Source organism: Salmo salar, chromosome 12 (genome assembly GCF_965601325.2).
Source record: "Salmo salar chromosome 12, fSalSal1, whole genome shotgun sequence".
In the NCBI taxonomy this organism is placed as follows: domain Eukaryota; kingdom Metazoa; phylum Chordata; class Actinopteri; order Salmoniformes; family Salmonidae; genus Salmo; species Salmo salar.
Window position 1 is genome coordinate 37,071,630 of NC_138302.1, and position 22,841 is coordinate 37,094,470.

General features: G+C 43.6%; 1 protein-coding gene and 1 long non-coding RNA gene across 3 annotated transcripts in view; one reads left to right on the top strand and one right to left on the bottom strand.

The window, feature by feature from the left end:
- Positions 1–22,841, bottom strand: part of LOC106564821 (spastin) — a 62,588-nt gene that overhangs the window by 15,856 nt on the left and 23,891 nt on the right. For both annotated transcript variants that reach the window (XM_014131251.3, XM_014131250.3), the window contains 9 exons: positions 20,890–20,964; positions 18,674–18,745; positions 18,368–18,443; positions 18,054–18,145; positions 16,274–16,353; positions 14,378–14,420; positions 14,186–14,265; positions 11,918–11,988; positions 11,776–11,816 (listed from right to left, as the gene is read on the bottom strand). In XM_014131251.3, the coding sequence (XP_013986726.1) occupies positions 11,776–11,816; positions 11,918–11,988; positions 14,186–14,265; positions 14,378–14,420; positions 16,274–16,353; positions 18,054–18,145; positions 18,368–18,443; positions 18,674–18,745; positions 20,890–20,964 (630 nt within the window). The remainder of the gene's footprint in view (positions 1–11,775; positions 11,817–11,917; positions 11,989–14,185; positions 14,266–14,377; positions 14,421–16,273; positions 16,354–18,053; positions 18,146–18,367; positions 18,444–18,673; positions 18,746–20,889; positions 20,965–22,841) is intronic.
- On the top strand, positions 17,951–21,206 carry LOC106564823 (uncharacterized). The gene is made up of 3 exons (XR_001319553.3): positions 17,951–18,154; positions 18,357–18,485; positions 20,913–21,206. It is a non-coding gene; the product is annotated as an uncharacterized LOC106564823 (long non-coding RNA).

The following is a 22,841-nucleotide window of genomic DNA, read 5'->3' on the forward strand; positions in this document are numbered from 1 at the left end:
ATCTGGATTGGAGCTGTGAACCCACACTTTCAATTGATCCATTTTAGATAATAAGCTTCTAGTGTTAACGTGCAGAAAACCCAGGCTTTTACGAGAACAGAAATCAGTGAAGCAGATATCAGACCACAAGTCAGAATTGGGGCCAGTTACAGTAGATGGGCCAGGGTGTACATGCACATTTCCAGGTATCATCAACAGTAATACAATCAAGGCATGGCATAGGACAGGGAGAGCTCTGCAGTGCTGATTTATGACATCTGAATGTGCATCAGATGGCAACAAGATCATATTGTACAGCAATTTCATCAGGTAACATGAATACAACGCTGGCGAGAGGTGGTTAGAATAGGATGGGAGGCCAAAAGTCTGTGTAACCAATAGAGAGTCAGAGTCCCGAGTGTGGGAACAAACAATCTGTCCCACGGTTGGGTAAAGAAAGTTTGTAGTCAACAAAGCATGCAGGAGTCATGAGGCAAATAGCAAAATGCACAGTAAAAAAATAAAATCTAGAATGACTTGGGGCTAGCCATTGTAAGTTCAGAGTCACTCGCCCCAACAGTGCGTTGTGTGCTGGAGGCGAGCCAAAGCTCGGGAGAGAGGGGGGAGTGTGGTGGAGGTACCTGTACCAGACGGGGAGAAAGGCCAGGGCAGACGGTGAACAGATCGCCAGGTGGAATCCAAGCAGCAGTGCAGCAGGCCCATCAATAAGCTCAGGGCCCTGGGTCTGAACCCCTCCATGTACAACTCGGTCCTGGACTTCCTCACGGGTCGACCCCAAGTGGTCAAGGTAGGCAACAACACCCCCACCACGCTGACCCTCAATACGGGGCCCCACAGGGGTGCATGCTCAGGCCCCTCCTATATTCCCTGTTCAAGTATGACTGCGTGGCCAGGGACGTCTCCAACTCAATCATCAAGTTTGCTGATGACATAACAGTGGTAGGTCTGATTACCAACAATGACGAGACAGCCTACAGGGAGGAGGTGAGTGCCTTGGCGGAGTGGTGCCAGGAAAATAACCTCTCCCTCAACGTCAACAAAATGAAGGAGCTGATCGTGGACTACAGGAGACAGCAGAGAACACGCCCCCATCCACATCGACGGGGCCGCAGTGGAGAGGGTCAAAAGCTTCAAGTTCCTCAGCGTGCACATCACTGACGATCTGAAATGTTCCATTCACACAGACAGTGTGGTGAAGAAGGCACAACAGTGTCTCTTCAACCTCAGGAGGCTGAAGAAATGTGCCTTTTTATTGTATCTTTATTCGTTTTTCCTGTGAAGCACATTGCGTTGCATTCCATGTCTGAAATGTGCTGTATAAATAAAGCTTGATTTGATTTGATAGTGTTTTACCCACTTTATTTGTATATACTGTATTTTAGTCATGGTTCATCCTATATAGTGTAACTACTGCTATACACACACATTTTATATTCACATACTGTCCATACACACCATTCACATACATATATATTGATTATATTCCGGACTCAGGTTCTGAAGCTAATTTCCTAAAATACTATCCATTTTGCCATGGGGTTTTGTACTGTGTATTTATATAGTGTATTCACATTGGATTTTAGTTACACTGTTTATACACACTGCATATTTATTTACATACTGGATTCTTGACATAGCTCACTCTAATACAGCAGTTCCCAAACTAGGGGTCGCAACCCCATTTCCACGGTGAATGGCTAGGCCCACGACGCTATGAAATCACACACTATTGCAGAGACTTTGATATTATCGGCCGCAATTGCTATGGTGAAAACAATGTGTGGGGAGGCAGAGGCACAGAAACTCAGATCAATACCTTTGTCAGATAGCACTGTTAAAAGAAATAATGATATTGCTAGCAATCAAGAGGAAACTGAACGAATCAAACTCTCCAGCTTATGTTCTCCAAATGGACGTTAGCTGTGAGGCCTGAGATGCCCATGCATTGACTTTTGTTAGCTATACATGTTGGGGAATGCTCTTCACGAGGACATATTGTTCCGTCTCATGATTCCCGAGCATGAAACGGTACAGGGGATGTTCAGTGTGCTGCGTGGCTATACTGACAACAAACTGATTCCATGGGATCAAATGGTGGGCTTTTGCACAGATGGGGCTTAATACATGGTGGGACGGCACGCAGGCCTCTGCCCTCAAGTTATGAATGTGTCTCCCTCTACCGTATTGGCGCATTGTATTATACACCGAGAGCAACTGGCAGCACAAGAGCTGAGATTTTGCTGCAGGTAACTTCGATTGTAAACTACATCAAACCACATCCACTACGCGCACGCCTGTTCGCAAAAACTATGTGGAGATGTGGGACCAGAGCATGACAATGTTCTATTTCACATCGAGGCTTGGTGGTTATTGAGGGGGGAGAGTTGGAAAGATTTTCTGCATTGAGAGAGGAACTGTCGTCATTCACAATGTATGAAGAAAAAAAAACAGGCTTGGTTGACTTTCTGTGTAATGAAAATAAAATGTGTCTCCTATGTAACTGACATATTTGTGTAACTGAACGTAAGCCGGCAGGGGAAATACAAAAACAGTATACAGACGAGTGACCAAATTAGTGGATTCAGAGGAAAGAATTCTCATTGGAGAGTCTTTCAAAAGCGAACCACACCCCCTTCCTTTGGCTGTGCATGTTTCTAACAGAAAACAGCATCAGTAACTGTCCCACATGAGTGATGACTGCTCACCTCCAACACTTGGAAGAGCATTTTGGGACCTACTTCCCAATCCGTTTGACTGTGATCCTGACATGCCGGTAAGTGAAATCGAACAGCTGATTGAGCTGTCATGTGACCGAATGCATTCACAGGCCACAATGGAGGAGTTTTGGTCTCCCTCTGAGCATTAATGCAGCATTCAAAACAACTTGTAAATCTCTGACTTCAGTTCGTTCAAGACAACTGGGAACTCAGAAAAAACAAGCTCCAACTGGGAAAATCGATTCGAACAGTCATCCAACTCGGAATTCCAACTCGGGAACTCGGGCCTCTTCCTAGAGCGCCGACATTCTGACATCATGATTTGACCTCGTATTTTTCCTGAGTTCGCAGTTGTATTGAAAGCACCATAAAGCTCATGGTACCCTCATGGCTGGATTCATTGCTCTCGTTTGCATTAAAACCAAATATCGATCCAGGTTGGATGTGACAACAGAGATGAGGTGCGCACTGTCGACCATGCTCGCTAACTTTGAGAAGCTCCGATGCAACATGCATCAAACACACCCATCTTATTAGTGGTGGTGAGATAATGCATCTTATGTCAGACTAATTTGCAAATGACTGTCATAGCCCCATATTAAAAGTATGTGATGGTGAGTTGAAAAGACAATCAGAGATACTGTTAGAATATTTTTCAATTGACTCCCATAGCCCAAATAAAAAAGTAAACATTGGCTGTTATTTACCAAAACTACTTCACATGGTTGGGGTGTAGATATGTATATATTCCATTTGGATTACTGTTACAGTGCTATTTGCGTTGTTAATTGGATTTGTTTTGACATTTCTTAGTTTTAACTTTTTGGATTATGTGTGTATTGTTTTGTATTGCTAGGTATTACTGCAATACAATTACAGTTGGAGCTAGAAACACAAGCATTTCGCTGCACCTGCAATAACATCGTAAAAATCTGTGTATGCGACCAGTAAACTTTGATTTGATACGTTTAAAATTCCAATTCAAAAAGTCTAAACAGTCTAATTCCAATTCCATAACATTAAGATGTTTCACATTTGAATTTAATTCAATATAAATTCTCAACTTCATGAGTGAATTCAAATTTTTTTTTTTTCAATTTAATTTGAATTTTTCCTCAACCCTGGTAAATACACTTTAATTCAAGTGCGCACCAGCAAGAGGTAAGCAGTGTTTCTGTAGTGCACATGTTATTGCAGTTTGCTAAACAAATCGGCACTGGATTGACACAATAATCATGAAATCATGATGTCATGCTGCCAGGTAGGCATAGGCTACTTGTAGTTAATATTTAATTGAGGTTTTTGATGTCATCATTAGCATCATTGCTAACGGCTACACAAAGTAGACAAACGCGCACACACAGACCGGGGCATTCCCGTGTTGCCTCAGAAAGTTGAAGGAAAATACAAATCACTGATGCATTTTGTTCATGTTTTATAATAATCTTGGACAAATTAATACATTTTCAATTGATTTAGTTGATTTCCTACCAAGTTCAATACATTTTTGAATATTGTTGAATTCTGTTTTAAAATGTATGGATTCCGTGATGCCGTCCCCGTTCTCCGCATTTTATAGGGCCCTAGATAAGTGTGTTTTTGAGGAAAATTAAAGCCCTTTGCAAAAAAAAAAAAATGGAAATTTGGCTATAGAAACAGTAGAGTTTGTACATTATAATACATTATAAATGTATTATAATTTAGGTGGAATGAGAACATTTCTACCAGCCCAGGAAAAATGTCTAAAACCCAGGCCAATGTCCCTGATTGTCACGTCCTGACCAGCAGAGGGCGTAATTGTATTAGTTTTGGTCAGGACGTGGCAGAGTTTTTGTTTTTCTATGTTTAGTTAATTGAGGTTGGACTCCCAATTGAAGGCAGGTGTGTTGAGTTGCCTTTGATTGGGAGTCCTATATAGTAGTGTGTGTTTTTCTTTGGGGTTGTGGGTAATTGTTTCTTGTTTAGTGTGTTTGCACCTGACAGGACTGTTGGCTGTCGGTTTTCTCAGTTTGTTTGTACAGTGTTCACGTTACTTAATTAAATATTGATCATGAACACTAACTCTGCTGCATTTTGGTCCACTTCCTCAGACAGCCCTTACAGAATTACGACACCACAACAGGACCAAGCAGCGGAGGAATGCTGGCGAGGACTGGTGAACACAGCGGGTAAGGGAACCCGAGAGGCAGCCCCAGTAAATTTCTTTGGGGGGGGCACAAGGGCTGTTTGACGGGGCGAGGATGGAGCCACAGGCCAGCTCCCCGTACCCTGTTTAGGCTGAAACAGACTGGACAGGTCCCGTGCTTTGGGGTTGGGGCTGTGGTGAGGCCTGGGATTTTCAGGCCGGTAGGCACAATACCAGCGCCCCGCTTTGCCAGGGCGAAGTGAGCATCGAGCCTGAAGGGGTGATGCCAACCCTGCGCTCAAGACCGCCAGTGCGCCTATACGGTCCGGTGTTTCCCGCTATACGCACTAGCATGGAGGTGCGTGTCTCCAGGCTGGCACGTCCAGTACCAGCCCCACGCATCAGGCGTCTAGTGCGTCAGCCCAGCCTCGCCAGTCAGGAGTCGCCAGAGCCGTCCGCCAGTCAAGAGTCGCCAGAGCCGCCCGCCAGTCAAGAGTCGCCAGAGCCGCCCGCCAGTCAAGAGTCGCCAGAGCCGCCCGCCAGTCAAGAGTCGCCAGAGCCGCCGCCAGTCAAGAGTCGCCAGAGCCGCCCGCCAGTCAAGAGTCGCCAGAGCCGCCCGCCAGTCAAGAGTCGCCAGAGCCGCCCGCCAGTCAAGAGTCGCCAGAGCCGCCCGCCAGTCAAGAGTCGCCAGAGCCGCCCGCCAGTCAGGAGTCGCCAGAGCCGCCCGCCAGTCAGGAGTCGCCCGCCAGTCAGGAATCGCCAGAGCCGCCCGCCAGTCAGGAGTCGCCAGAGCCGCCCGCCAGTCAAGAGTCGCCAGAGCCGTCCGCCAGTCAAGAGTCGCCAGAGCCGTCCGCCAGTCAAGAGTCGCCAGAGCCGTCCGCCAGTCAAGAGTCGCCGGAGCCGCCCGCCAGTCAGGAGCCGCCGGAGCCGCCCGCCAGTCAGGAGCCGCCGGAGCGGCCCGACTGCCCGGAGCCGCCGGAGCGGCCCGACTGCCCGGAGCCGCCGGAGCGGCCCGACTGCCCGGCTCTGCCGGAGTGGCCCGACTGCCCGGATCTGCCGGAGTGGCCCGACTGCCCGGATCTGCCGGGGTGCCCCGCCTGTCCTCCGGCCCAGCCCGAGTGGCCCGCCTGTCCCCCGGCCCAGCCCGAGTGGCCCGCCTGTCCCCCGGCCAAGCCCGAGTGGCCCGCCTGTCCCCCGGCCCAGCCCGAGTGGCCCGCCTGTCCCCCGGCCCAGCCCGAGTGGCCGCCTGTCCCCCGGCCCAGCCCGAGTGGCCCGCCTGTCCCCCGGCCCAGCCCGAGTGGCCCGCCTGTCCCCCGGCCCAGCCCGAGTGGCCCGCCTGTCCCCCGGCCCAGCCCGAGTGGCCCGCCTGTCCCCCGGCCCAGCCCGAGTGGCCCGCCTGTCCCCCGGCCCAGCCCGAGTGGCCCGCCTGTCCCCCGGCCCAGCCCGAGTGGCCCGCCTGTCCCCCGGCCCAGCCCGAGTGGCCCGCCTGTCCCCCGGCCCAGCCCGAGTGGCCCGCCTGTCCCCCGGCCCAGCCCGAGTGGCCCGCCTGTCCTCCGGCCCAGCCCGAGTGGCCCGCCTGTCCTCCGGCCCAGCTCGAGTGGCCCGCCTGTCCCCCGGCCCAGCCCGAGTGGCCCGCCTGTCCCCCGGCCCAGCCCGAGTGGCCCGCCTGTCCCCCGGCCCAGCCCGAGTGGCCCGCCTGTCCTCCGGCCCAGCCCGAGCGGCCCGCCTGTCCTCCGGCCCAGCTCGAGCGGCCCGCCTGTCCTCCGGCCCAGCCCGAGCGGTCCGCCTGTCCTCCGGCCCAGCTCGAGCGGCCCGCCTGTCCTCCGGCCCAGCCCGAGTGGTCCGTCTGCCAGGGTCAGCCCGAGTGGCCTGTCTGCCCGGCGCAGCTATCGGCACCACCGAAGTGGGCGACGCCGAAGGTGGAGAGAGGTCCACGTCCCGCACCTGAGCCACCTCCAGGATAGGTGGGTTGGGGAGGGAGGGTGTAGCACAGTGCCGTCGTTGACGGCAGCCACCCTCCCTTCCCTCCCTTATTGTTTAGGGGGTATTGTTTATTGGTTTTGTTGGGGTATTTGGGATTTTTTGTGTTTGCTTTTTTAAGGTGCATTCCGGGGTCTGCACCTTTAGGGGGGGGGGTACTGTCACGTCCTGACCAGCAGAGGACGTAATTGTATTAGTTTTGGTCAGGACGTGGTAGAGTTTTTGTTTTTCTATGTTTAGTTAATTGAGGTTGGACTCCCAATTGAAGGCAGGTGTGTTGAGTTGCCTTTGATTGGGAGTCCTATATAGTAGTGTGTGTTTTTCTTTGGGGTTGTGGGTAATTGTTTCTTGTTTATTGTGTTTGCACCTGACAGGACTGTTGGCTGTCGGTTTTCTGTTTGTTTGTACAGTGTTCACGTTACTTAATTAAATATTGATCATGAACACTAACTCTGCTGCATTTTGGTCCACTTCCTCAGACAGCCCTTACACTGATAAAGTGCTTATATAAAAACAAACTAAAAAACACAAGCATTAAAAAAAAGGTATTATAAATTTAGACCCTGCCTTAAATCTTTGGATCAATTCAATGCAATTCAATCTGAGGATTGTAACCATAGACATACAATAGCTATATTTAGCGAGTCTTGAGACCTCTCCAGTGACTTTTATTGGTAAAAAAGCCTAGCAACAAATTCAGCTATTTTCAGGCTGCCTTGGAGGTTTGCACATAGAATTAGGAATTAGAATAGTAATTTAAAGCTGCAATACATACTTTTGGGCGAACTGACCAAATTCACATAGAAACGTGTTATAGATCTGTAATTCTCATTGAAAGCAAGTCTAAGAAGCGGTAGATTCTGCATAGTGCATCTTTAACAGGGATGACTATGGTTTTGCCACCAATGGTTTTGATAGCATCTTGTGACTTTTCCCACTCACAGCAACAACGCACACACAGACAGAGAAGCACAAGGAGAGAGGGTGTGCAACGGGAGATGCTAAGCGTAAATGCTAAGTTGAGGACCATAACTGTGCCGCAGCAAGGCAAATTTGTGCTTTGACGTCGACGCGGCAACAACAAAATGTCATCTAGCAACAAATCAAGCAGCCAACAGCAATTCTCACAAAAACAAAAATTGTTGGCAACACTGTTCATGCTACTAATAACCCATGCAGACCTGAGCAGAACATAGTTCGATTTTATTTTAGTTTATTTTAAAATACAAACTTTTCAAATACTCGAGGTAGTCAAATATAGTTTTTATAGCACAGTGGGTCACCAACCGCGATCTCCAAGGCATTTGTAGTCGATCACCAAATATTTCTGTAAAAAACATCAAGCTCTGTCAGGTTGGATGGGGAGCAGTGCTGCACAGCTATTTTCAGGTCTCTCCAGAGATGTTCGATCGGGTTCAAGTCTGGGCTCTGGCTGGTCCGCTCAAGGACATTCAGAGACTTGTTGTGAAGCCACTTCTGCATCGTCTTGGCTGTGTGCTTAGTCCTGTTGGAAAGTGAAACTTCGCCCCAGTCTGAGGTCCTGAGCGCTCTGGAGCAGGTTTTCGTTAAGGATCTCTCCGTCTCTTTGCCTCGATCCTGACTAGTCTCCCAGTCCCTGCCGCTGAGAAACATAACCCACAGCATGATGCTGCCACCACTATGTTTCACCGTAGGGATGGTGCCAGGTTTCCTCCACACGTAATGCTTGTCATTCAGGCCAAAGAGTTCAATCTTGGTTTCATCAGACCAGAGAGCAGCGGTGAGGCTGCCTATCACCCGACTCACAGTCCCCCCGCTCTCCCTCCCTCCACTGAGAAAAGGGGACACTGTCTTCCAGCTGACGGCGAAACTCAAGCCACACTGCATTATTTCTGCATCATGCACAAATTCATGTTATTAATCCGCTGTCCAGATAAAGTGAAATATTACTTGATCCAATTTTTTTTTTGACAAGCCGTTAAAAACAGCGCAAGCTTATCAAAACACTTTGCTACACTCATTCACTGCAGCTGCAGTGCTGGTTGTAGCACATTTGATAGCTTATAAAAGTTTTGAACAATATGTTGACAGTGCTGAATAAAAACTTAAACATGAACTTAATCATAAAAACAGAAACGCTTTGCTGTATGCGCGTTATCCCTACTTCCACTCATGATTTTGCACTCAACTATTTATAACTTTTACTTCACTACATTCCTAAAGAAAATAATGTACTTTTTACTCCATATATTTTCCCTGACACTCAAAAGTATTACATTTTCAAATGCTTACCAGGACAAGAAAATGGTACAATTCCTGCACTTGTCAAGAGAACATCCTTGGTCATCTCTATTGCCTCTGATCTGGTGGACTCACTAAACACACATGCTTTGTTTGTAAACGATGTCTGAGTGTTCCCCTGGCTATACGTTTTTTTTGGGGGGGGGGGGCTGCCGTCTGGTTTGCTTAATATAAGGAATTTTTAATTATTTACACTTTCACTTTTGATACTTAAGTATATTTTAGAAATTACATTTATGTTTGATACTTAAGTACTGTTTATTTAAAACCAAATACTTTAAAAGTTTTATTCAAGTAGTATTTTACTGGGTGACTTTCACTTGAGTAATTTTCTATTATGTTATCTTTACTTTTACTCAAGTATGACAACTGGGTACTTTTTCCACCACTGAGTGCTAATGCGCAGGTGTTATTGGCTCTGTAAAACAGATGACAGCAACCGCGAAACAGCATATGCGAATGTGAGCAGTTATGTTTTCACAATGGTCGGCCATCTTGGACGCTTTCTCCAGTTGTATCCTGATGTCGACAGCAGATGAGAGTTATATTCAAAATATAGCTAACTTAGCTAGCTAACATACATTTGGAGGAAACAAGTTATAATTAACTGGCTAGCTAGCTAACTAACTACTGTTAGCAGTGTTTTCAATGGTGGCAAGTGCAGCTAGCGAACCAGCTAGCAAACAATGGAACAAAAGTATAATTTCAGATTCGAAAACTAGTCCAAAACTAGTCCAACACTCATTTCAGGAATCACAATTGTGAGTACCCCTGGTGCACTGATAAATTATTTAGCCATTTAAATCATATATTTGTTGATGAAAACTCTGTTTTTGCCACTGCAGTCGTCGGCTTCCTTGCATTTCAAATGTGAGCTGGTCGGACTGGATTCTGGTTAGTGACGGTTGCTACCCAACGGAGCACTGTGATTGGTTGCACAAAATTCTGGGGCGGGCTTAGCGAAGGGGCAATTCCCACCCTAGTCCCTGCATCTAACGACTTGAGGGAAATCTATCAAATGCTCAGTCTGCTCTGGTCGTGTCTGGTTTACCAGAGACCTTAACAAAGAGTTAAGTTAAAGAGTTAATTATTAACTCAAACCCTGGTGTCTGCGACTAATTCAAAAATGATTGTATTGTAACGACCCCGGGTTTATAAGCGCGGATATCGACTCTGCCGCTCGAGCATGCTTTTGCGGCACAGTCGATAGCGCGCTTGACTTCGGGTTAGAAGGTCGAGGGTTCGAGACCTGCTCCCTGCTGTTTCATTACATTGGTGTCAGAAGTGGGATCGGACCTTGCATCCACGACAGTGCATGTGCTTGGCCGGTGAGCGTGTTCCTTATAACATGTTGAGTCACAAGCTAGCGTGAGGACGCGCTCTTTGAAGGAGGAAGTAGTGTAACGACCCTGGGTTTATAAGCGCGGATATCGACTCTGCCGCTCGAGCATACTTTTGTGGCACAGTTGATAGCGCGCTGGACTTCGGGCTAGAAGGTCGAGGGTTCGAGACCTGCTCCCTGCTGTTTCATTACAGTATCAAAAGGTTAAGGTGATGTCTCTAGCTGCTGTATTAAGGTTATTTAGTGTTTTTACGTCACTTTTCAATAAAAGTTTGTAAAACTTGTATGGCATTCTTTTAATGAGAATGTGACTATGATAAATAAGCACAAAAATAGCACAGTATGGAATTACAGGTGAGATAATATCAGATATTTGGAGAAGCATATCATGGAATAGGTTTTCCCAAATATCGCCCAATCCCAAATATACTCTAATAAATAACACACCAAGATTCATAAGTAAGACTTGCTGCCAAGGGCACCAAGTTGGCACAAGATGACCACTCTGTAGACAGGCTGCCGAATGGTAGACAGGCTGCCGAAGGGTACAGTCAACAACTAGCCACTGAATCTCAAACTGAACACTATCACTCAACATGCGCGTTCACGTGTCAATCTCAATTGCGAGTTGTCGAGTCTACGAGGGCTCCACTGAACCCGTTGGCAGCTTCTTTACCAACTGGGCATACTGTGCCGACTCGGCGCCCTTGGCAGCAACTTCTATCCATGAATCTTAACCCGTTACCTAGCAACAACATGGCCACTACTACTTTGCCCTCAAAATAGTCAGAATGAATCTAAAATGATAATTTAGTTTTAATTTTGTGCTTGAAGGAGTAGTATTTTTTAAGTTTTAAAAAGAGCATGAAAACTAGTCAGTGCAGTATAGTCTGCTGCGGTCAGCTGACCCGACACTTTAGAGAAACATGCCGTTCTACAGCAAGCTGTAATTAAAGGACAAGCTACACTCTGTTTATCAGTGCCCAACATCACTAGCATGTTAGGTTCCATCCCTGTGTTTGTCAGTGAAGCTAGCTGTTAGAACTAGCTAGCGGGCACTATGAGCAGGCAGGCTAAGTCAACTGGCAAGTTGCTTTTTTGTGCTGGAGTAGAGATGCCGTTTTGTTTTTCCAAGTGTGCGTCTGTCTGCCCGTGTTTCATAGCGTATTATGCTACAAAACAGGTCGCAGAAGGAGACAATGCTCGCAAATGGGTTTTGAATTTTGGAATATTGACAAGTGGCAGTTTGGATACAAGTGGTTGATTGGTCGAAGTGTTTGTTTTTTTATTCAGCCTTAGTGTGATGTATACAGTGAATAGTGTAAACGTACCTCGTTTGCGGCCATGTTCCTGACTTGTTCTGGATGCAACTCTGAGAATTGAAAGAGATTGCATTAGGAAACAATTAGACACGTTTTTAAAGAGACCAATTGCTGTATCGATTCAAAGGTTTGAATGAATTGTGCTGCTTACCTCTGATGGGACCGAGGGACGCATCTTTGGCCAGCGAGGTCAGGTCACTGCCAGAGTAGCCTTCTGTCAATCTGCAAGGATTACACATACACCAAGTATTTCCATTATACCACAATATCTTTATCTAGATCTCTTAGATCTCTATACAGACAGTTCCAAAATTATTGTCACCATTGATAAAGATGAGCAAAAACCGACTAAAATAAATAATACAAATACTGAGCTATATTGTAGGCTTCAGTTGTTATTTATTTATATTATTTTATACTAATACAATTGCTTAGATAAATAGATTTTGTTTAACAAGTAATATATACACATTTTATTTAAGACAGGTATCAAAATGATTGGCAACCCTAACTATTAATTCTAATCTGCATTTACATTCTACTTTTTTAAGTTAATCTAATTTTAAGGAACTATATTCTGGCTTCCTGTTTCACTGGGGTATAACAATGAGGTAACACACATGTAAAATCCCTTTGTCATCCATCACCATGGGAAAATTCGCAAACAAAAAAAGCAACAAATGGTTGTTGAACATCATAAAATCAGGCAATGGGTACAAAAAAATAGAAAAAAATATAACTATTAGGGTAACAATTAAGAAGTTTCAAACCACTGGAACAGCAGTAAACTTGCCTGGTATTGGACAAAAGTGTATCTTGTCCCCACACACAGTAAGGAAGATAGTTTGGGAGGCAAAGAATATTCAAGGGCCAAAGTTGGAAAATTACAGAACTTGGTCCCATCTTGGGGTCACCAAGTCTCCAAATCTACAATTAGACGCTACCGCCATGCCAATAAGCTCTTTGGAAGGGTTGCCAGAAAGAATAGCCTTTATTGAGAGCAACCAACTAATGTAAACTCCTGGAGTTTGCTAAAGGGCATTGGCACTGGGATTGGAACAGTTGCTATGGTCAGATGACATGAAAATACAGCTTGGCGTTGAAGAAGGATGCATATGAATAAAATAACCTCATACCTACTAGGGCTGGGAATTGTCATGGACCTAACGATACGATATTATCATGATAATTAGGTGTTGACAATATGTATTGCGATTGTCACTATTCTACATGTATTGCGATTCAATACTGTGACTTTATTGCGATTCCATGGTCCAAACATATTGCTCACAACATGTCTGCTGCAGAGTGACATGAGAGAGCCATGAGAAAACAAGTTTTGATCAGTCATGGAAATAAAAGTGATGAAAACAAATTGGCTCCCTATTTAAAAAGAAGATGGAGAACAAGCTATGAAGGAAAAATACTGGACTTTTGGTGCAGTTACAGCCAACTAGCACAAACATGTTGCGATAGTCAAAAAGAATATCACGATAAGTAACTATCAACCCCCCATCAATAATACCTACTGTAAAATATGGTGGTGGATCTTGGATGTTATGGGCCTGTTTTACTTCCACTGGTCCTGGGGTCCTCAACGGCATCATGAACTGTAGCAACTACCAGGACATTTTAGGCAAAAATCTGATTGCCTATGCCAGGAGGCTGAAACTTTGCCGTAAGTGGTTATTCCACCAAGACAATAACCCCAAGCAATAACCTTAAGCACACATCAGAATCCACAATGAAATGGTTAATTGACCAGAAAAATCTATTTTGCAATGGCCATCTCAGTCTCCGAAGTGAGAACCCCATTGAAAACCTGTGGTTTGAATTGAAGGGGGCAGTGCATAAGCGCAGACCAAAGGATATCAAGGATCTGGAAAGATTCTGTATGTGTTCTCCAATCTCATAAAACATTTGAGAAAAAGGCTCAGTACCATTATCCTTGCAAGGAGAGGGTGCCAGAGTACTGAAAACAGGGGTGCCAATAATTGACGCCAATCATTTTTAGATTACTTGTTAAACAAAATCTCTTTCTCTGAGCAATTATATACAAGAATATAGTTTTGCTCATCTTTATCAAGGTTGCCAATAATTTTAGACGTGACTGTATATCTCTCTCTTTATCTGTATGTGATTCTGAAAGCATAAAGAGATAGCAAACATTTAAAATATACCATTAGGTCTCTATTCTTCTTTATATATCAATATATCTATTGGTATCTCTTTATTTATCCATCATTTTGAAAGGATTACAGAGAACAAAACATTCTATATTATAAAGATACATGGATATCATGATCCATTGCTATATCTATAGCTCTATCAACTACCTATTGTACAAAGTTCATTCAAGCCATGGTAAAGGATATCTAAAAGTACATAACATACTAGGTAGATTTCAAAGTCAGTTTACCTGGCAAGCTGGGACAGTTCTTTCTGTGTGAGAGGATTCCCGTGCTTCCCTAAAAGGTTCTTGACCAGTTTTAGCCGTGTCTATACACAACACACAATTGTATACATTTTTGCAGGGAAATTGCATGGGGAATGTGATTTGTTTACTGTGTGGCTACAATTGTAAATGGAATTAATAGGTTTCTTAGCATACCTCTTCTGTTGGTAAAGCCACGTACACCCGTTTTGCAAATCGCCTGTGAATAGAAACAGTTTGAGAATGTGTTACCATTGGGTAAGCCTTGAAGACTTGAAGGACAATTCCACCACTTTAAAACCAGTTATTATGCTGCTAGGATACACTGAGTATCTGCTCTTTCCATGACATAGACTGCCCAGGTGAAAGCTTTGATCCTTTATTGATGTCACTTGTTAAATCCACTTAAATCAGTTTAGATGAAGGGGAGGAGACAGATTAAAGAAGATTTTTAAGCCTTGAGACAATTGAGACATGGATTGTGTATGTGTGCCATTCAGAGGGTGAATGGGGAAGACAAAATATGTAAGTGCCTTTGAATGAAGTATGGTAGTAAGTGCCAGGCGCACCGGTTTGACTGTGTCAAGAACTGCAACGCTGCTGAGTTTTTCACGCTCAACAGTTTCCTGTGTGTATTAAGAATGGTCCACCATCCAAAGGACATTAAGTCAACTTGAAATAACAACAATGGGAAGCTTGGAGTCAACATGGGCCAGCATCCATGTGGAACGCTTTCGACACCTTGTAGAGTCCATGCCCCGATGAATTCAGGCTGTTCTGAGGGCAAAAGGGTGTGTAACTTAGACCAAAGGATGTTTTGTACACTCAGTGTATATGAACTACTGTACAATTTCATACACAATGTTGTTTTATAGCTTTTGTTAGTCATACTGCACGATTCCTAGTTTGTCATTTTTTAAGCTTCTGCATTGCTCTCGTCTACAGTATACTCAAATCACATTTTATTTGTCAAATGTACCGAAATCAACAGGTGTAGACCTAACAGTGAAATGCTTGCTTACAAGCCCTAAACCAACAATGCAGATTTTTTTCAAAAGTAAGAAAATATTTGCAAAAAAAATATGAAAAGAAAAGGTATGAAGAAAAGTAAACAATTCCCAAGGTGCATTTCACCTCCCATGATGCAATGCTCTTCCCAGTCTGCTGTTAGCTTAGCTGGCTAGCAATCCCAGACGAAGCTTATGTCATAAGTTAAGTGCATTTCACATTCCTTTTGGCTTGCATGAATATCATTCTGAATATAGGTTAATGTCACTGTCACCAATCAACTGCATTACACTCAAAAATTATTAAAATGTAGATGCTAACCATAAGTTACTGTATCTGATGGTTAGCTAGCATGCTAGCTAGCCCAACTTCTACATCCGAAATAGTGATTCCAACAATAAGTCAAGTTTCATCATAGCAACTGTCTTAAACAAATGTCCAAACAATATGCAGGCCTGTTAGAACAACATTTATTATGACAGTAAGTTGAGATCACGACTGAGTTCCCCAAAATATATACTATATAAAAATACAAAAAATGTATTGGTCCAATGGCCTACAAAAGGGGGCACCATTAGACGAATACAACCAGAGCAACATATAGCAGGGAGTTCCAATAAGATCAGGAAACTACAGACATGTTATATAGATTGCTGAAAATAACGGTTCATCATTTATTTTATTAGTCATCTGAGGGATCCTACTAGAAAACATCACAGAGAAGCAATTTCCAGTTTTGCTCATCACTAAACAGTCAATAGCCATGAAATCATAAAAGTATACTAAAACTGTGTGTATGACATAACTAAATACTTCATAATAACAAACCAAATGTTAAATGTGGCGAAGTTGCCCTTTAACAGTGCTACCTTGTGGCAGAGGGACCTCATTCAAAAGTAAACCTGGGTTGTGTTCATTAGGCATACAAAAACTTATGAAACAGGTAGGGAGGTACTACCTAAACAATGTGCATGTTTTCCATTGCAATAGCCTGTGTCCTACTGAATACAACCCTGGCTTACTAAAACCAAACTGGACATCCCCAGCCACACTGGCCTACAGTACCTAAGAACAGCCTCGTCCAGCTCCTGAGGCCTGTTGGTGGCTCCCATCACCAACACCCGTTCATCCCCACCAGATTGCACCTAAACACACACCCAAATAAATATTATTGGCAGCAACACAACAGTTGCCTACAGAAAGTATTCAGACCCCTTGACTTTATCCACATTTTGTTATGTTACAGCCTTATTCTAAAATGGATTAAACAGAATGGAGAAAAAAAAAAAGGATGAAATGAAATGAATGAAATGTATGCATTCACTACTGTAAGTCGCTCTGGATAAGAGCGTCTGCTAAATGACTAAAATGTAAATGTAAATAGTTTTGTCCCCAATACCCCATAATGACAACAACAAAAAAAATTAAATATCACTATCAAGTATTCAGACCATTTACTCAGTACTTTGTTGAAGCACTCCTGCATTGTCTTGGCTGTGTGCCTAGGGTCATTGTCCTGTTTGAAGGTGAATCTTCGCCCCAGGTCGTGAGTGCTCTGGAGCAGGTTTTCATCAAGGATCTCTCTGTACTTTGCTCCGTTCATCTTTGCCTCGATCCTGACTAGTCTCCCGGTCCCTGCCACTGAAAAACATCCCCACAGCCTGATGCTGCCACCCCCATGCTTCACCGTATGGATGGTGCCATGTTTCCTCCAGACATTCAGACCAAAGAGTTTAATATTGGTTTTATTAGACCAAAGCATCTTGTTTCTTATGGTCTCAGAGTCTTTAGGTGCCTTTTGGCTAACTCCTAGAGGGCTGTCATATGCCTTTTATGGAGGAGTGGCTTCTGTCTGGCCACACTACCATAAAGGCCTGATTGGTGGAGTGCTGCTGGACATGGCTGTCCTCTTGAAAGTTTCTCCCATCTCCACAGAGGAACTCTAGACCTCTGTCAGAGTGACCTCTCTGACCAAGGCCCTTCTCCCCCAATTTCTCAGTTTTGCCAGAGGGCCAGCTCTAGGAAGAGTATTGGTGGTTCCAAACTTCTTCCATTTAAGAATGATGGAGGCCACTGTGTTTGTGGGGACCTTCAATGCCGCAGAAATGTTTTGGTACCCTTCCCCAGATCTGTGCCTCAACACAATCCTGTCTCGGAGCATTTACGGACAATTCCTTTGACCTCATGGCTTGCTTTTTTCTCTGACATGCACTAACAACTGTGGGACCTTATATGGACAGTTCTGTGCCTTTCCAAATCATATCCAATCAATAGAATTCACCACAGGTGGACTCTGAGTAGGTTTTCCCCTTTCCCTTTATCAAGTTCTAGAAACATCTCAAGGATGATCAATGAAAACAGGATGCACCTAAGCTCAATTTCGAGTCTCATAGCAAAGGGTCCGAATACCTCTGTAAATAAGGTATTGTGTGTAGATTGCTGAGGAATTTATTTCATTTATTCTAAAATGGATTAAGGCTGAAACATAACAAAATGTGTAAAAAGTCAAGGGGTCTGAATACGTTCCGAAGGCACTGCATCTCTTGGACAAATTTAATGTGGAAGAGGCCAAATCTTGATGCAGGATATGGACAAGACAAAAAAATTGAAGTTCATTGGGCGCGTACACAGTTTAGCAGATGTTATAGCGAGTGCAGCGAAATGCTTGTTACTAGCTCCTTATCAGACATGGCCAGATGCAGGATGTGGCCATAACAGACAGAAATCCTCCAGGGACAAACATGGCACACACGCTCATAAACAAAATTAAAAACAGGTGACAAAATTAACACTGGAACATGGACGCGTGCATGCGCAGAAACACACACACGGGAGAACTCCTTACCCCATCAAATTCAATCAAGAACTCGGTCTTCAGTCGTCTGCTGGCATCATGCTCTCCCTCTCTCCTTTCACAGAGTAGACTGTCGATCTCATCTGTGTGGGGTAAGTAACAGTAGTCACAATCTGAATGGAAGGGTCCCATTATCCTAGTATTCTATGCATAGTCCGTTTCCATCAGTTATTAAATAGCAAAGTCTTGCCAATATCTGTGCTTATTATTAGATTGCAGGTAATGAAACATCATAATCATTACGTGCTTTCTTGACCAGTTCATTGCAGTTATGTATTCTTCTATCTAACAAAGTCAAAAGATACCTATGAAGATGATCGAGGGTTGCAGTTCTCTGGCGACGGCAAACAGAGCTCGCACCAGCTTCTCTCCCTCCCCCACCTACAGGGAAAGACCAAAAGAATAGCGAGTGAACTCTGAATAGTGAGTTTACTCTTTTTCTACAAGGGTCTACTTGAAATAACTGATATGTTTATTTTTTTCTACTAAAAACTTGGTTGAATGCATTGACTAAGTTGCATTGGATAAGAGCATTAGCTAAATAACTAACATGCAAAGAAATGTAACAAATTAAAGTGTAAAGGCGATCTTTACGCTAATAATGTACTCACATATTTCGAGGTCAAGCTGGCTGCACTTATGTTGAAGAATGTGGCGTTGGACTCCATGGCCACTGCTTTAGCCTATCAGTAAAACATTTTTTTAGCTAAAATGTAAAATGCAGAACATTATACTTATTTTTAAAACATTTCAAATAAATGCTCTATCATTTATTTTCTACTGTTCACTTTTTTAACATTTCATAACAGCATATCCATATTCCTGCTCTATAGAAACACCCTTTGTTTTAATGCAGGTCAGACACATTTTGGGAGATGCTAAACTACATTCATGATGGATAATGCAATTTTGTATGAAAGAAAAACACACAAAAAATCAATTCCCTGGGATTTTGCCTATCGGTCATAGTACTCCTCTGTCAAAGTACTCACCGTGTACATTTTTTTAACAATAAATGTATTTACACATTTAGGCCTAAACCAACTCTACTCTTTGACAAAGCACCTTGCAGTTAGAGGATTTCAAAACCAGCTAATCCAGTGAAATGACTCTGTCTATATTATAAGTATTATATTAGTCGTGTATTATAAAGATTTTACAAATGTATTGTTTTGTGTGTTTTCTATGACAATGGTTAAGCTATTTCATGATCACTTGTAGTCTTTGTGACGCCAACCAAGACCCACTCTACAGTCGTGGCCAAAAGTTTTGAGAATGACACAAATATTAATTTCCACAAAGTTTACTGCTTCAATGTCTTTAGATATTTTTGTCAGATGTTACTATGGAATACTGAAGTATAATTACAAGCATTTCATAAGTGTCAAAGGCTTTTATTGACAATTACATGAAGTTGATGCAAAGAGTCAATATTTGCAGTGTTGACCCTTCTTTTTCAAGACCTCTGCAATTCGACCTGGCATGCTGTCAATTAACTTCTGGGCCACATCCTGACTGATGGCAGCCCATTCTTGCATAATCAATGCTTGGAGTTTGTCAGACTTTGTGGGTTTTTGTTTGTCCACCCGCCTCTTGAAGATTGACCACAAGTTCTAAATGGGATTAAGGTCTGGGGAGTTTCCTGTCCATGGACCCAAAATATCAATGTTTTGTTCCCCGAGCCACTTAGTTATCACTTTTTCCTTATGGCAAGGTGCTCCATCATGCTGGAAAAGGCATTGTTCGTCACCAAACTGTACCTGGATGGCTGGGAGAAGTTGCTCTCAGAGGATGTGTTGGTACCATTCTTTATTCATGGCTGTGTTCTTAGGCAAAATTGTGAGTGAGCCCACTCCCTTGGCTGAGAAGCAACCCCACACATGAATGGTCTCAGGATGCTTTACTGTTGGCATGACACAGGACTGATGGTAGCGCTCACCTTGTCTTCTCTGGACAAGCTTTTTTCCGGATGCCCCAAACAATCGGAAAGGGGATTCATCAGAGAAAATGACTTTACCCCAGACCTCAGCAGTCCAATCCCTGTACCTTTTGCAGAATATCAGTCTGTCCCTGATGTTTTTCCTGCCCTTCTTGACACCAGGCCATCCTCCAAAAGTATTCGCCTCTGCTTGCGTGCAGATGCACTCACACCTGCCTGCTGCCATTCCTAAGCAAGCTCTGAATCAACTTTAGGAGACTCTCCTGGCGCTTGCTGGCCTTTCTTGGGCGCCCTGAAGCCTTCGTCACAACAATTGAACCGCTCTCCTTGAAGTTCTTGATGATCCAATAAATGGTAAATTTAGGTGCAATCTTACTGGCAGCAATATCCTTGCTTGTGAAGCCCTTTTTGTGCAAAGCAATGATGACGGCACGTGTTTCCTTGCAGTTAACCATGATTTACAGAGGAAGAACAATGATTCCAAGCACCACCCTCCTTTTGAAGCTTCCAGTCTGTTATTCGAACTCAATAAGCATGACAGAGTGATCTCCAGCCTTGTCCTCGTCAACACTCACACCTGTGTTAACAAGAGAATCACTGACATGATGTCAGCTTGTCCTTTTGTGGCAGGGCTGAAATGCAGTGGAAATGTTATTTTGGGATTCAGTTTATTTGCATGGCAAAGAGGGACTTTTCGATGAATTTCAATTCATCTGATCACTCTTCATAACATTCTGGAGTATATGCAAATTGCCATCATACAACCTGAGGCAGCAGACTTTGTGAAAATTTACATTTGTGTAATTCTCAAAACATTTGGCCACGACTGTACTAATCATTTCTCATTGGGTCTCTTGCCAATACCAAATGGTACTGCACCACACTCACCAGCATCGTCTTTCCGTTGCCAGGAGGACCGAAGAGCAGAAGGCCTCGTGCTGGAGCCCTCAAACCTGTAAACAACTTGAAAAAGCAACACCTACTCAGCACTGGTTTCATGAAGTTCAAAATTACAGAGCCTATCGGAATCAATAAATTACTGATTTAACATTTACTGTATTTGGTATTTTATTAGGATCCCCATTAGCTGTTGCAAAAGCAGCAGCTACTCTTCCTAGGGTCCACACAAAACATGAAACATAATACAGAATGACATAATACAGAACATCAAGGAAGTTCCATGCAATAAAGGGCTCTATATAATACTGTACGCTTTCTTGAATTTGTTCTGGATTTGGGGACTGTAAAAAGACCCCTGGTGGCATGTCTGGTGGGATAAGTGTGTGTGTCAGAGCTGTGTGTAAGTTGACTAGGCAAACAATTTGGGATTTTCAACACATTAAATGTTCCTTATAAAAAAGAAGAAGTGATGCAGTCAGTCTTTCCTCAACTCTTAGCCAAGAAAGACTGGCATGCATAGTATTTATATCAGCCCTCTGATTACAATGAAGAGCAGAAGGTGCCGCATACATGGACACACATGCTGTGTTTAATGCCAGTGGCATAAAGTCACCCAACATCAAAGTAAAAGATTGGTGAGAGCATGCCAAGACACGTGAAAGCTGTGATTGAAAATCAGGGTTATTCCACCAAATATTGATTTCTGAACTCTTCCTAAGTTAAAACATTAGTATTATGTTGTTTAAAAATGAATATTAACTTATTTTCTTTGCATTATTTGAGGTTTGACAACACTGCATCTTTTTAGTTATTTTGACCAGTTGTCATTTTCTGCAAATAAAATGCTCTAAATGACAATATTTTTATTTGGAATTTGGGAGAAATGCTGTCAGTAGTTTATAGAATAAAACAAAACATTTTATTTTACCCGAACACATACAGTGAGGGAAAAAAGTATTTGATCCCCTGCTGATTTTGTACGTTTGCCCACTGACAAAGAAATTATCAGTCTATAATTTTAATGGTAGGTTTATTTGAACAGTGAGAGACAGAATAACAACAACAAAAAAATCCAGAAAAACGCATGTCAAAAATGTTATAAAATGATTTGCATTTTAATGAGGGAAATAAGTATTTGACCCCTCTGCAAAACATGACTTAGTACTTGGTGGCAAAACCCTTGTTGGCAATCAGAGGTCAGACGTTTCTTGTAGTTGGCCACCAGGTTTTCACACATCTCAGGAGGGATTTTGTCCCACTCCTCTTTGCAGATCTTCTCCAAGTCATTAAGGTTTCGAGGCTGACGTTTGGCAACTCGAACCTTCAGCTCCCTCCACAGATTTTCTACCCCACCGTCAAACATGGAGGTGGAAACATTATGCTTTAGGGGTGTTTTTCTGCTAAGGGGACAGGATACCCATCCACAACCCATTTTCAATGCCCTGGCTGAGGGAAGGAGGACAGGTGTCTTTTATACAGGTAACAAGCTGAGATTAGGAGCACTCCCTTTAACTTCATCGGGGTAGGGGCAGTATTTTGACGTCCGGATGAAGAAGGTGCCCAGAGTAAACTGCCTGCTACTCAGTCCCAGAAGCGAAGATATGCATATTATTAGTAGATTTGGATAGAAAACACTCTGAAGTTTCTAAAACTGTTTGAATGATGTCTGTGAGTATAACAGAACTCATACGGCAGGCAAAAACCTGAGAAAAAACCCAACCAGGAAGTGTGGAAATCTGAGGTTTGTAGTTTTTCAAGTGATTCCCTATCCAGTATACAGTGTCAATGGGGTCATTTTGCACTTCCTAAGGCTTCCACTAGATGTCAGCAGTCTTTAGAACGTTGTTTCATGCTTCTACTGTGAATGGGGTGAGAATAAGAGCCATTGGAATCAGATGACTGAGAAAATGACATGAGCTCAGTGGCACGCGCTCCCGTGA